The sequence below is a fragment of the Delphinapterus leucas genome, chromosome 18, assembly GCF_059928025.1.
Source record: "Delphinapterus leucas isolate spDelLeu-1000000601 "Yukka" chromosome 18, BTC_Dleu_Yukka2, whole genome shotgun sequence".
Lineage (NCBI taxonomy): Eukaryota > Metazoa > Chordata > Mammalia > Artiodactyla > Monodontidae > Delphinapterus > Delphinapterus leucas.
The window spans coordinates 62902062-62917756 of NC_143146.1; the positions used below are offsets into that span (position 1 = coordinate 62902062).

Here is a 15695-nt window from a genome sequence, read left to right on the forward strand (position 1 = left end):
CACATCTTACTTGCGGAAATGAAATTCCTTATCATATAGCAAAGCATCATTAGAGAGCTTGTCAGAGAGTAAATGATCAGAAAATGCTGGCCTCCCATCTTACAATTAACAAAGGGTTGCAAACAGTTTTGTGCTATTGATGGAAACTAAGCAACCACAGGGAACATTTGGCTTTTTCTTTCCATTTGGTTCCAAAGCCCAGTATCATTTTACTCAAGTTCCCCTGCTCCGTTTAAAAGTCACTCATCTCTCCTTTCATGGCATCAGATCCTTTTTTGGCTGCATGATGAACTTGCTTGATATCATTTCAAGGCCCAACTGAGACCAGGGTATAATTTTCCTCCCCAGACAACCTTGACACTACATGTTATGAAGCTTTTAAGAATAATTCCAGTTTCACTTACACTAAAGACATCAGCTAGAGATACCCTTTTTGAGCAATCCCACTTCCTATAGGATCAGCAGGCTTTGATACCAACCCATGCTTCCTAATCCAAGAAATATTCCTTGTGCACCAACTTGAAACTTTGAAGAAACTGTCTTATTCTTGACTTTTGTAAGTGAATAGTTTTCAATCTCTGCTCATGAAGAAGTACAAGTTCCCTGTTACTACGATGTGAATGAGGAAACCACCCACAGTTGTTTGGTTGTGTACGGAAGTTAACTTATGCCATACCAGATGACTGGGCAGAGCTGCAGTAGGTCATCAAGATGGCAACATAGGTCATTCCAGACTTCAGTCCCTTTCTCAAGAAGACCAACTAGCAACTATCCATAGACAAGTCACCATTGTGGAAATACCCCCACCAGGAGGTGAGGCTGAAGCACCCCTCTGAAACACAGAGACTGAGAAGGACCACCTTAGAAAGGTAAGAGGAGTGGCTACACTCTGACCACATCACCCCTCCTCCAGGCTGACATAGCACTAGGTCTATGGTTTCTCCAGTGGGAAAAGAGAGCCCAAGGTAGACATTCAATGTTGCAGGACACATCCTGGTAGGCCCTCTCAGGTCTCTGATCTCAGGGAATCAGATAAGAGATGGAGAAGAGGGGCAAAGCTTACAGCAATCGGCACTCAAACCTTAACAGACCATATTGCAGTGGCACCTGAGCAAAGACCCCAGCCAGCAGCAGTGCCCATCTGCAGAGCCAAGCCAGTGGCCCCATCTGGCCAGAGGGCTCAGTTGGCAGTTCTGTGATTTGGGTCTCCAGTCAAAGGGCCATACTCCCAACCCACCCAGGCAGGAAAGCAAATTCACAGCCCAACCCAACTGCCAAGCATAGCCTCAAGTCCTGCTCATCCAGGAAGCCTGGCCAGAGAACCCAGATAGCCAGGAAGCCTATCCTACAGCCCTGCTTGGGCAAAGAGCCAAGCCAGATGGCCTGCCCAACTGTTGAGCATATCCCCTGACACCATACAACCAGGAAGACTGGTTGGTGACTCTGGACGGCCTTGGGGCCCAACCCATGGTACCACCAAGCCAGATCCCGGCCTGCCACTGCACCTGGCACAGAGCCCAGCCAACAGCACCACCCAGTTGGAAAATACAGCCTGAGACCCCACCTGACCAGGAACGATTGCAGAGCCCATCCCACAACTGCCCAATCATGGTATCCAATCAGTGTACCATCCTGTCAGGGAACACAGCCTGCAACCTCACCCAACCAGAGGTGATTACAGAGCTAGTGGCCCAACCCAACCATAAAACATAGCCAGAAGCCCCGCCTGAACAGGGAGCCCCCGCAGTGGCCCCACTTGAATGCACAGTCCAGCCAGCAGACCCACCCAACCAAGTAACCCAGCCAGCAGCAACCCCTGCAACCTCAGAGCATATGCAGTAGCCTTGCTCAAACAGAGATCCTGGTAGAGAGCCTTACTTGCCCACGACTGCTACCAGCTGACTGGTGAAGGTCTTTCCCTGCCAAAGCAAACCTGTGAAGTCTGGAAGAGGAGACTGCTTACTTAAATACATAGATATTAATGCAAGGAATGAAGGATCATGAAGAATCAGAAAAACATGATACCACCAAAAGAAACAAATAAATCTCCAATAACTACCCTAAAAAAATGGAGATCTGTTAACTGTCTAACAAAGAACTCTGAGTAATCCTCTTTAAAAAGTTCAGTAAACTACAAGAATGCACAGACAAACAAAATTAGGAAAACGGTGCACAAATAAGTAACAAGTTCAACAAAGAAATAGAAACCATCAAAAAAACAAAACAGAAATCCTAAAGTGTAAGAATATAATGACTGCACTGAAGATTAAGAGAGCTTCAACAGCAGACTTGACCAAGCAGAGGAAAAAAAATTGGTGAACTAAAAGATAAATCATTTGAAATTATCTAGTCAGAGGAGCAAAAAGAAAAAAAGAGTGAAGAAAGTCTATGGGAGCTGGGGACATCCATCAAAAGAAACAATATATACATTATGGGAATCCCAGGAGGAGAAGAGAAAGAGAAAGGGATAGAAAGTCTATTTAAAGCAATATTGGCTGAAAACTTCCCAAACTTGGAACAATAAATAAATGGGCATCCAGATTCATGAGGGCCCAATGACCCCAAATAGGTTGAGGATGAAAAGGGCTACACTAAAACACATTATAATTAAATTGCCAAAAGTCAAAGACAAAGAATTTTGAAAGCAGCGAGAGAGAAGAAACAAGTTACATACAAGGGAACCCCCATAAGACAATCAGTGTGTTTCTCAACAGAAACTTTGCAGGCCAGGAGAGAGTGGGATGACACATTCAAAATATTGAAAGAAAAAACTGTTAACCAAGAATACTATACTGACAAAGCTGTCCTTCACATATGGAGAGACAAAGACTTTCCCAAGCAAACAAAAGCTGAGGGAATTCATCACCAATAGACCTGTCTTACAAGATATGCTAAAGGACATTCTTCCAGCTAAAATAAAAGAATGCCAATTAACATTGTAAAAATGTATGAATGTGTAAAAATCACTGGTAATAGTAAATATATCATCAAAATCATATTCTCTAATATTGTAATGGTGGTATATAATTAGATAGAACTAATCAATAAATTCAGTAAAGTTGTAACATACAAAGTCAACATACAGATATGAGTTGTTTTTTATACACTAACAATGAACTATCTGAAAAAGAGATAAAATAATCCCATTTACAATTGCATCAAAAACAGTAAAGTACGTAGGAATAAATTTAACCAAGGGGATGAAAAATCTCTACACTGAAAACTACAACACATTGATGAAAGAAATTGAAGAAGATACAAATAAATGAAAAGACATCCTGTGTTCATGGACTGGAAGAATTAATGTTGTTAAAATGTCTATACTACCCAGACCAATCCTCAGATTCAATGCAATCCCTATCAAAATTCCAGTGTTTTTCATAGAAACAGAAAAAAAACAATCCTAAAATTTGTATGGAACCACAAAAGACCCAGAATAGCCAAAGTAATCCTGAGAAAGAACAAAGATGAAGTTGTCACATGTCCTGATTTCAAACTATATTACAAAGCTATAATAATTGAAACAGTACGGTACTGGCATTAAAGACAGACAAACAAGTGGACCAGAATTGAGACCCCAGAAATAAACCCATGCGTATGGAGTCAATTAATATTTGACAGGGAAGCCAAGAATACTCAGTGGGGAAAAGATAGTCTCTTCAGTAAATGGTGTTAGGAAAACAGGATATTCACATGCAAAAGAATGAAACTGGACCCCTATCTTACACCACTCACAAAAATTAACTCAAAATGGACGTCTGAAACCATAAAACTCCTAGAAGAAAACATAGTAGAAAACTCCTTGAAATTGGTCTTGGCAATTATTTTTTGGATATGACACCAAAAGTACAAACACCAAAAGCAAAATTAAACAAGTGAAACTACATCAAACTAAAAGCTTCTTCACAGCAAAAGAAATAACTCACAAAATGAAAAGGCAACATATTGAATGGGAGAAAATACTTGCAAACTACATATCCGTTAAGGGGTTAATATCCAAAATGTCTAAGGAACTCATACAACTCAAGAGCAAATCATCATCATCATCCAATTTAAAAATGGGCAGAGGATCTGAATAGACATTTTTCCAAAAAGACACACAAATGGCCAACAGGTACATGAAAATGTGCTCAACATCGCTCATCATCAGGGAAATGCACATCAAAGCAATGAGGTATCACCTCACATCTGTGAGAACGGCTGTTATCAGAAAGATAAGAAATAGCAAGTGTTGGGAATTCCCTGGTGGTCCAGTGGTTAGGACTCCACGTTTTCACTGCTGAGGACGCAGGTTCGATCCCTGGCCAGGGAACTTAAGATCCCACAAGCTGTGTGGCACAGCCAAAAACAGAAAAAAAATAACAAGTGGTGGTAAGGATGTGGAGAAAAGGGATCCCTTGTGCACTGTTGGTAGGAATGTAAATTGGTGCAGCCACTACGGAAAGTAGTCAAATAGAACTATCATATCCAGCAATTTCACGTCTGGGTATATATCCAAAGGAAATTAAATCACTGTGTCACAGAGATATCTGCACCCTCATGTTCATAGTAGCATTATTTGTAACAGACAAGACATGGAAAAAAGCTAAGTGTCTATCACCAGGTGAATGGATAAAGGAGTTGCAGTACATACATATGCAATAGAATATTATTTGGCCATTAAAAAGAAAATCCTGCCATTTGCAACATTATAGAAAAACCCTTGAGTGCATTATGGTAAGTGAATTAAGTCAGAGAGAGAAAGACAAATACCGTATGATCTCACATATATGTGTAACCTAAAAAACCTAAACTCATAGAATCAGAGTGTACAATTGTGTTTGCCAGGGTGGGGAGAATGGATGAAGGTGGTCAAAGGGTACAGATATAAGATATATTACTTGTGATATATACATACATAAAATATCACACTGTACACCTTAAATGTACACAATGAATGTTACATATGTCAATTACATCTCAACAAAGCTGGGTGGGAGGGTGGGGAGAAAGAAAGACGTGAGGAGTGGGCTGGAGGAGAAGGATGGAGAAAGGAACTAAGCGCCTACTTTCAGAGGCCATTTCAGATTCTTTCCAGTACTCACTCTTTATATGCTGGGCTGGGTGCTATGTGACACACACTTGCCATCTACAACTAAGTGACAAGAGGATGAGAAAGATAAACTAGAAGCAAATTCGCAAATTCTGGCAATAACTTTTTCAAAGCCATTAATGTTACCAATAGTAAGTGATAATAACTGGGAAGACAAAAGACACAGCAAATGATAATGTTTGTCCTGCTTTGTGAGAAGCTGAGGATGAAATGTAGGATTACTACTTTATATTTTGCAAATCTTACTTTTACACAATGTCATATTATCAAAACTCTTAAGCCTTTTGAAAGTATGGCCAATCACATAAAAAGAATGACGGGCTCCACTCACAAAGGGGAAGGGACACTGTTTTAAGTCATTTGGATGAGATTTGCCAAAGACTCGTTCTATGCTGTGCCCCAGTGATTCCAAGGACAGCAACCAACATTTCCTTACAAGTGAAATCAGATTAAAGAACATTAAGTCAGTTGTTTTTATGGGAAAATGAAACAAATGTACAGTGTGAGGAGTGTCGAGTATTCATTCATCCAACATTTACTAAACACATACGTGTGCCAAGCATTATTATGCTAGTTGAGCAAAGTAAATATTTAAAACAAATAATACAGCTTCTGCTTTCTGGGAACTAACAATCTAATGAGGAAAGTTGAGATGGAAATACTTATATGTTATAGAAGAAGGGTAGAGTATGCCAGGGAGGGCAGGAAGAATTTTACCTGTTTGCTTTGGATATTGAAATGTAATATAGGAGCAGAAGAGTTTATTGGGCGGGGGGAAGGCAGCTAGTTTCCCAAAGTATGTTCTGTAGAATGCTAACCTGCTAAATTTGGAGACAGGAGATAGTGTGGGTATCTCCATGGTTAAACACTACATATTATAGTCCTCCTGTGGAGATTCACTATGAACATTAGCAAATTAGCAGCTCTAAGAAGTCCACTATTAAAAACAAAAGCACAAACCTATCCAACTTGCAGTTCCCATTGTAATTACTCATGGAACCCTTTTTAATAGAATAGCACCTATAAACAACCTTGGGAACAAATTTTGGGGAAACAGGTTGTACGGCCGTCAATGGCACTAGACAGCTGCCAACACTGCAGGAGAGGATGAGCCCAAAGCCAGGAGAATCCCTTTGGGCTGATTTCATTAGTTGCTGCATAACATTTCCAGAGCTACTTAACAAAAGTAAGCAAAATAGGGATCTGTAATACAAGATCAAGCAAGAAAAACACAAACCCACAGATGACTCCTGAATCCTTATTTTGATCACAAACATTGGTCTTCTGAAATGTTAACTCTTACCAGAGATAAAATGTATGAGAGATGAGGATGCTGGGACATGACAGGCTATGGGTCTTAGCCTATGTCTGTGCAAACATGTAAATGTCAATTATTGGACCACTCCTGTAATATGATGGAGAAAAAAGCTACTTAAATGAAACCTCAGTTGCAGTTTCAAGAAATTCAAAGAGCCAAGCCCATCTAACCAAAAACTCATTCATACCAACCAGTCGACCCCATTTCTCACATTGTGCCAGGGTGCCTGGACTCTAACACAAACGCATTTACTATATTCTAGCTGATAAAGAACCTTTGCTCATTTCATTAACATTTATTTTAAATGTCCAGATGGCACACTAGATAGTAATGAAGTCACAGATTAGTAAAAGCTTCTCATGACCATCAACCATTCCTTATACACACAATTCTGATCTGGGCACTGCATTTCAGTTTGCTCAATGAGTTAGTGAGACAGGCTAGTTAGTATAGAGAAATTTGTTTCTTTTCTAAAAGATCCCACAGAAAAAGACCAACTGCTACAATCAATCAGATTCTGCACTGGTTTTAGGACAAGCGATGGCAGGTGAATGTTTCCGCTGATTTTTCTCCTCCTCTGGCCCTTGTCTGGCCCCCTTCACTGATGCTGCAAAATATCTGTTCCTTACACTGAACACAGCCAACTCACAATTTCCTGTGTATGCCTTATTTACAAGATGGATGAAATGCTGCATATTCTGTACTCCACTGGTATTATTCTCTCACAACATTCATTTGCCATCCCCTTGTATGTGCATGAGAAATGCAAAACAATTTAAATATTAGTCTAAGGTCAAACAAAGAAGCCCCCTCAAAATACATGTCCATCACAATGATTATTTTAAGACTCCTGCCACAGCTCCCTTTCTAGTGCGTCCTGCAGTGGACTAGAACACACTTTTCCAAGGTGGTGGCGTCTGTATGGAAATGTGGGGTGGAAATAGGCACTGCACCTGCTGTCAGAACACCTGCATATGCCCAACTGGACCTCTTGTCAAGTGTGTGGCCTCAGATGACTTCACAGCTCACTCTAAAATGAGAGGGTTGGACTGAATGATTTCTAAAGTTTCTTCTCATTCTAAAGATTCTTACTTTCATTCTTTGTGTGATCAAGTACCATTTCACTGTGGAGAGTTGTTTAAAAATGATTGATGGCTAAATTACAAAAACCTGTCAATTCCTCTAACGCTTGGATCACTCAGATTCCTATTTGCTAAGCTTATATCATCTTTGAAATTGTTGGCATACAACTATTATAGTTCTAACTTTCTTTGCAAATTCTAGCCAATAAGGCAAGATAATTGCATAACTGATATACTCAGTATACAGAATGCAGTCATGAGGCATGAGACATTTTTTATACACTGCCTTTTAAGGCCCATAGTACAAACTTCTGTCATTTAAAAGTGGCTCCTAAAATGCAGCCCAAGATTCAAGGGAAATCATCTCAGAAGCTTGCTGAACGCGCAGATTCCTGGGCTCCAGAATTTGCATTTTAACGCGCACTATGGCAACTCTTATACCACCAAAATTTTAGAAACACTGACTAAAGATTTCAACAGTAACTAGAAATTATTTTTGAAAATTAACTATTGAAAAAAATGGGGCACAGACCTGAATGTTAATCTGAGAGGGGTTATTTATTAGATAATTTACCAAATTTGAGGTTTTGAAAGTTGCATAAATTATTGTACCTTAAAATTTCCCAAACAAATCTCTTCCTAACTACACAGTAAGCAGCATATGAACGAGACTGCAAGTGAAGTCCATTCTTTAAAAATGTACTAAAATCTTTCAACTAAATGCATCAAAATGCAAATAAACAATCACATTTTTATGTCCTGGGATTAGGCCAGGATGGCGTTTATGTTTCTGAAGCAATCCACAAAGCCAAGATTGAGGTTTCAGAGGAAGGCACCAAGGCATCTGCAGCTACAGGTATGTTCCTAAGAGCACAGTGTCAGCAACACTCAGTCAGCTGCTTCCCCCTTATCTCCCTCTGTTAGATTTATCCAGTTCAACCTTCACACTTCTAAGCCTCCCCACTAAAAACCCAAGTCCAGATGTAGTAGAGCATTCTAAAAAAAGAAATGTTAACAGAACAAAGTTTTTGAAAACTGATGGGAGAAAAGAGAGAGCCATTTTGTAAAGGATTTGTAGCACGACCCCATAAACAAGGAATAGAGTCATTTTGAAAATTACCTTCAGGAAGGAATTTATTCCATGGAATATTTTGAAAATAGGACACAGTGTTGGCTAAGTGGTATCTTTTCCCTTTAATTTTCCCATTTGCACCCCATCATAACACTAAACAATGCTATATCATTAGGATGCTTTTATTTCTCCAAAAATCAAGGCATATAAGTGACTTCGTATCCAATTTTAATAGTGACTTTCCTCAAATGAAGAGAAAATACAACGGGATTCTATTCTTTATCTTTCCTGCAGCTCTGTTGTTACTGAAAAGGTCTCGGATTCCTATTTTTAAAGCAGATCGGCCATTCATCTTTTTCCTGAGAGAACCCAACACAGGTATTACAGTATTTTTTGATAGGAGTCACATAAATTAAATATTTATCAGCATCTCTCTAGCAACAAAGCCTCATTTGTCCACCCTAACCTAAAACAAGCATTCCTTCTAGCTGGTTTCCATGGTGCTTCAGAAGCTTCTCAGTTGCTATGTCATGTATCCTGAGAAAGGGGAATATTTCATAACTACTGAGCAAACTAATAACCTCGGTGGCTTTTTTGCCTTCTGTTTCTCTCAGCTCATTTATAGTTGATGTAGGTCTTTAAAAATTCAGGTTTCTACTTCTGGGGAGACTTAGAGTCATGAAAGTAAAATAAATGATAAATCTTTTTTCCCCATTGTTGCCAAGCTTTCTTGGCCTTGGAGGATGAAAGAATTCCTTCAGGCCACTAGAGTGTCCAAGCAGTCCTCTGGCTCTCAGCACCCCTAGTATCCTAGGGAACGCACCTGCATTTCTATAGTTTTCCTGTTGATCTTTCTCAAGCTTGCTGAAGTTACACAAAAATCAAATGTTTGCCCTAGTACTTGTTAGGTCGCACCACACAACCTCATCTTAATCCAAAGAGGGGATGGTACAGGCAGAGCCTTAGCACATCAGAAGGACAAGCAGAAGTCCTTTAAGCATCAACAACAGTGAACAAAGTATTCAAATTATTCCTCTTAATGTCGCCCCACCCTCTCTGGCAATTACTTATCAGCCTAGGAAAGAAAAAGAGATTCTCAGTAAAGAGTTGTTGGCAAGTCTAAACAATGTGTCAAAAAGAAATAGGATGGAATAAGTCTAACAAAATCAAGCAAAAGTGGATCTACTTTAACTAAACATCAGGCATTATTTTTATTTATGGAGAGAAAAAAAGTCAAGTTAGAATAATGAAAATTACGCATAGGTTTTACACAAATTGTTAAGGAAATACTGTCAACATCATTTTATCTGAGAATCATTTGCATACTGCTGTAACTTGTGCTAGAAATCAAAGAGACACTTGCGACAAAAAGGATGAAGATAATCATTCACTAGGAAATCATCTATTGGGGGATTATTTGGGGAGAAAAAGTCCATCAACAAAATATATCCTCTTAGTATTTCACCATGATCATCCCAACCCCATATTTATTAGATGAAAATGTCACTTATCACTCAGAACAGGCAACAGAGAGCCCTCTCTTAGAAAGGATACAGGTCAAAAAATGAAAGATGAAAAAAAAAAGACAGGTTCTACTCCCTCAAGAAACAAAGAAACAGGACTAAACTTGAACAGAAAGGTCACTGTCAAAAGCTCATAGCCAATAAAGGTTGATGACAGTTAAGAGAGAACAGTTTCTCTTTTGGAATTCAACTGCATAAAATGATGTAAAACCTTTGAACTACCTAGTAAAGGACACACCACTGTTTCCGTGCTAAGAGTTTCCAGAACGGCCATAGTAAACAGAATGAAAATACAATCCAACACCAGTTCCATAATCCGCCGCACGTCGAAATATAGTCCTTGTGAATTTATTTACCTCTCTTTCTGGGAGGTACTTGCTCATAACACACAAGGCAAAGTGGCTATTCTTCTGGTGACGGGGTATTGAAAGGACAAATGAGTCTCAGCCTTCAGTACACCAAATTGACAAAGCTTACTGATAAGGGTAAATAATGACTCAATCAGTTGACAAATGGGACACATACAAGAACATTACAAAAAATGATCTTAACCTGAAAATTAAACTGTTGGAGAACATCATTTGTCCAGCCTACAGTCATCCATCCATTGATCTAAAGGGGCTAAAAGACATGATATTCCCCTCAAATGTACTCCCCCTCCCCTTTGCTTACAAAAATTCTGCAGTATTTCACTAATTCAACTAATATGCCCAGTTTCTTAAAATGTAAAAAAAACCTGCAAGAGATGAGATATTAAGCTTGAATTTTGATGGGCTTCAAAGCTTGTGACTAGGTTTTGGGATGAGGGCGTAGAGTATGGAGGCAGAGAGATTAAGGACAAAAAGAGGAGACAGAACAAACTGCTTCTTTCCAACTCCCTCGAGGGTTCATACCCCAAAATGTATTAAAGGTCAAGCAAGAGTCTAAAGGATTATTACCTCATGAGCAACCTGTGAAATGCAACTAAGAACTTTCTGATAAGGAAAGTGGCCAAATATTGGACTAGATTGAGTCCCTTTCCTAAATATTCTTGTTAAGTATTAACTTTTATCTGAATGACTTGTAGTCCCCCTCCTGTTAATCTCAGAATCTAAACATATATAATTTAAAACCAGACAGTATATTCTGGATTTTGTGTATCTCTTGTTGAATTTAGCAATGTGACTGCAGCTAATTACCTTAACAATTCCATTTACTAAATGATATCCTGCTTAAAGGTATTTTGTAGAGGTGAAAAAATGTTTAAAGAATTGCATATGAAAATACTATTTAACACTACGTTAAATGCTTTTTTTCTTGACAGCATTTGTCTTCAGTATTGGGAGAGTTTCAAATCCCCTAAACTGAATTAACAGATCTCAAGCATGTTCTCCACTTTCATCGATGCTTTTCTTCATAAAAAGTTACAATTTCATTTTGCTATACCCTTGATTTTAAAAATGTTCTGCTAAAGTATAAAAAGATAAGGGTATGTGATTTTCAAATATTATGAACCTAAAAATACTTCAATTTTACCATAATTTTATAAATTTATTTCACCCTCTCTTAATCTAAATGTATTTTAGCCTTCTTTTCTACTGGTTATCCCAAAAGCACTACAAGGCACAGCAGTGATCTATGAATGGTGAGTGAGTCAGGTCACAGGGTCACGTCCTCAGTAAGGACACGTGAGGCCATGTTGGACTGAGGGCGGACAGTGAATAGTGTTCAGTTTTCCTTATCCTGGATAACTTAGGGAGAATGCAAAATGAGCAAAGTCATTTGAAACATGTTTCCTTTCCATTTAGCTTCTAAATAAAATGGAGAGTTGAAGTGTAATAGCAGAGCAGAACAAAGAGATCCCTGTTGAAACCCCAGTCTGTTGTGAGACTTCTGTAAGTATGGCATCAAGCTGCTAAATGCTAGACGTTTCAGAGTATCTGGTATACCCCAAACTTACAACTCCCTGACTGATGGCTTCACCTTAGTGCCATCCACAATCCTAGTGAGAAAGGAAAAGGGGTTGAAGGAAAGTAAGTAAGGAAACCAATAAAGTCCAAAGGCGTCTGCTTTTAAAACAGCTTTAAAGAGTCTGCCTATCCGCCACAGATACCATCATTTCCATTATCTAGGCAGAAACGGAGCATGTTGGAGTGGCCAACAAAATCTAAGAACATAGAGTAAAAAGACAATGCAGATTATGTAACACGTAATTACAGTTAGGTTTAACAAATGTGAACTTCAAGTGGTGTATTTTTCCAATGCTAAAAAGCAAGGCCTTTAAAATTCCATTATCTTAAGATGGTTTTAAATGATTACTTTAAATGTGATTATTTCCTAAACCACACAAGAGTAAAATAGAGCATTTATTGATGGAATAACAAAAGTGCTTTTCTTAAATATTCTTCAAAATACATTTGTACAACTTACAATAATATATCCAAAATAACTGTATATACAAAACATTGCCTAGTTTTAATGTATGTGCTTTTTTCCCCAAAAATTACAAAGTAACTTCTTTTTTATTTTTTTGGCAAAGTTCAACCTTAACAGAGGTGACAATTTTAAAGGTTGGTTTAAGAAAATAGAACCTGAGGGAAATTGACACGCAAGAGTCAATGACAAGCAAGAGATTTGGAGGAATATTTTTAGTTTGTTAAATAAAAATGTTTTTTAGAGTGGTACTTTTCACATTACAAAAATAAACCAAAATGAAGAAAAGGTCACTGTAAAATGATGGAAAAAGGATCTGTAGACTTGCTCTTAGTATTTCAAAAAGCCAACAATGCATGTCAAAAAATGAATGCAAGATCACAACAGTCTTGTATTTACTTTGTATTTGGAGAAGGTAGTGAAATAAGTGGCCACATTCTGTTTTCTTTTAATTGCTATTAATATGGTTGATCTGATTGGCTCTTCGATGAATTTCATCCAAGAAGTTCTCCAGTTGTTCTATTAGCATTCTTTTTTTAAACCTGTATAAAAAAATAAGTAATAGCACTCTCAATTTCTTTTTAACAAATAGTTATATATCAGTATACTTTTTTTTAAAGGAGAGAAACTGCCTTGGAAAGATTTTTCAAAGTGAGATGAAAATGAAAAATCAACTTTATGATATATAAAATCTCTTGGAAGATTAGCAAATTATTTTATCAGTAGAGTATTATAGTTTGTTCCTAAAACAAATAATCCAGGCCTAAGTACAATGGGAAAGAGGTTATTTCTTCCACAATCAAAAAGAAAAAGGGGGGAGAAAAAACCCTAATAAATACAAGGGTTATAAATATTCCAGCAATATGGGCTCCCAAAGCAATGACTCCAACAGCTTCTTATGCTCTTTGAACACTGAATGTTGAATGGAATGTGAATAAAATATGAATATAATTCCCCACAAAACGGAAGAAGAAATGAAATTTGGGCAATTGCATTTAAACTGTGGTGTTCTACTATTACAATTTGAAAACTAGCAAATCAAGGACAATTAGACATCTGTAGTATAGGATACAGCAAACAAAGTTCAAGTTGCAAGTTTTAAATTTTTGCGGTAATAAATATAGTAGACTAAAATTGCTTTTGTCTGCCTAAGTATTAATACTGCTGATGCTTTTCAGCATATCCAAAAACACTGCCCAATCTATACCTATTTCCTCTCTACTTGTACACTAATATGACTACCGACCATAATACTACACAACTCTCTAAAAGGTGGCAGAAGGAGGGCTTCCCTGGTGGCGCAGTGGTTGAGAGTCTGCCTGCTGATGCAGGGGATGCGGGTTTGGGCCCCGGTCCGGGAGGATCCCACATGCCGCGGAGCGGCTAGGCCCGTGAGCCATGGCCGCTGGACCTGCGCGTCCGGAGCCTGTGCTCCGCAACGGGAGAGGCCACAGCAGTGAGAGGCCTGCGTAATGCAAAAAAAAAAAAAAAAAAAAGGTGGCAGAAGTAGAATGCAGGCACCCGGAATATAGCTAAATCGATGATGAAGTTTGAGTTGGCAGAATGTTACATAAAGAGCAGAATGAGTTAAATACTCAATATCAATAATATGAAAAGTTATGGCCTTATCTTAAAACTTCAAAGTAACCTATGCTCTAGCCACTCATAGAAAAAAAAAAATAGAATTAACAGCTTTATCTAAAAAAACCTTTACATGTAGGATGGAAGAAACTGGGGGACTAATTAAAGGGTGGGTATCTTGGAAGGTCAGATGAGACAAATGCTAAGTTTTCTTACATTACTAAAATTCTAAAAGTCTTGAAGAAGAAATAAAAAATTGCTTTTTTACTCACTGAACTCATACAACTATGCTTTCCAGTTAACTGCACTTCATAGTTACCATTTATAATCTTGATCCACATTCCTTGTACTAAAGTACATAATCCTGGGCTACTGAGGCAATCAGAATAAGGCCCATTTGTCCAGCTCTGGTCCCCTTAATTACATGTTTTCCCACATACAAGTGAACTGCATTCAAATATTGCCTTTCAAGATTACGTTTTATCACTAATATTAACTGTAGTTCAAATATACAAAGGAGAAAAATTAAAGACTATAACATATAAAGACACCAAAAAGCCACAGAGTAGGATAAACGAGAATTATGCAAGAATCTGTAATGTGTAGAGAGAAAGGGTCCATGATTTCTGAAGAATTTCTGTGTAGCTATTTTTTAAGTGAACTTCTTTCAATAAACTGAAAAAAAGAGAGAAGTACTTATATACAAAGGGGTGTGTCATATACATGCATAACAACACAAGTATAAAACAGATACTGTTAAAATACCAACTATAGAAAACTGGGGACTCACTGCATCATATAATGTACAACAGATTATTTACCTTGATGCTTCTTTAATGACATTTTGTAAAAATATTAGTCTTGTTTGTAAACTGCCTTGCACATGCTTCAGTAAAGTGAAGATCCTTTCATATTCTTAAAACGAGAAGCAAAAAGAAAAATTAAGTGGCTTTAATTTGCATTCTTATTCAATATTTTTCTATTACAGTTTACTATATCAAGATATACTAAGACAAAGCCAAAACTAGTCTACATAAAATTTTCACTGCTCATTAGAGATTTTATAATACACATATTTCATCATACATCAAAAAAGATAAAATAGCTTTTCAAACACTGCTTTTTTTTTTGGTAAAAGTTCTCAATAGGGTATCAAATATAAAGCTTAGAAGGATGAGTAAACAGCTTTTTGGTAGTGCCACAGAAAATTAAGAAGTGGTCTTTACAAAAATCCATCCTTATGACAAATTCTAAATTACAGCTAACCTTGGGAGTGGATAAAATAGAGCGGGGGAGAAAAAAAAAGTTAAGAGTTCTGTCTCACAGGAATAAAGACGCAGATGTAGAGAATGGACTTGAGGACACTAGGAGTGGGAAGGGTAAGCCGGGACGAAGTGAGAGAGTAGCATTGACATATATACACTACCAAATGTAAAATAGCTAGCTAGTGGGAAGTAGCTGCATAGCACAGGGAGATCAGCTCGGTGCTTTGTGACCACCTAGATGGGTGCGACAGGGAGGGTGGGAAGGAGACACAAGAGGGAGGGGATATGGGGATATATGTATACGTATAGCTGATTCACTTTGTTATAAAGCAGAAACTAACATACCATTG

At 38.0% G+C, this 15695-nt stretch overlaps 2 protein-coding genes across 3 annotated transcripts in view; one reads left to right on the top strand and one right to left on the bottom strand.

The window, feature by feature from the left end:
- Positions 1-9822, top strand: part of SERPINE3 (serpin family E member 3) — a 29009-nt gene extending 19187 nt beyond the window's left edge. Inside the window, 3 exon segments of the mRNA XM_022574771.3 lie at positions 8262-8348; positions 8859-8974; positions 8977-9822. Of these exon segments, the coding sequence (XP_022430479.2) occupies positions 8262-8348; positions 8859-8974; positions 8977-9105 (332 nt within the window). The 3' untranslated portion in view covers positions 9106-9822.
- Positions 1-15695, bottom strand: part of INTS6 (integrator complex subunit 6) — a 110237-nt gene that overhangs the window by 9240 nt on the left and 85302 nt on the right. For both annotated transcript variants that reach the window (XR_016388708.1, XM_022574767.3), the window contains exons 17-18: positions 14902-14995; positions 12899-13041 (exon numbers count right to left, since the gene is read on the bottom strand). Coding sequence is in view for 1 of the 2 variants with exons in the window: in XM_022574767.3 (XP_022430475.1) it covers positions 12948-13041; positions 14902-14995 (188 nt within the window). In the remaining variant the exon portion in view is untranslated. The remainder of the gene's footprint in view (positions 1-12898; positions 13042-14901; positions 14996-15695) is intronic.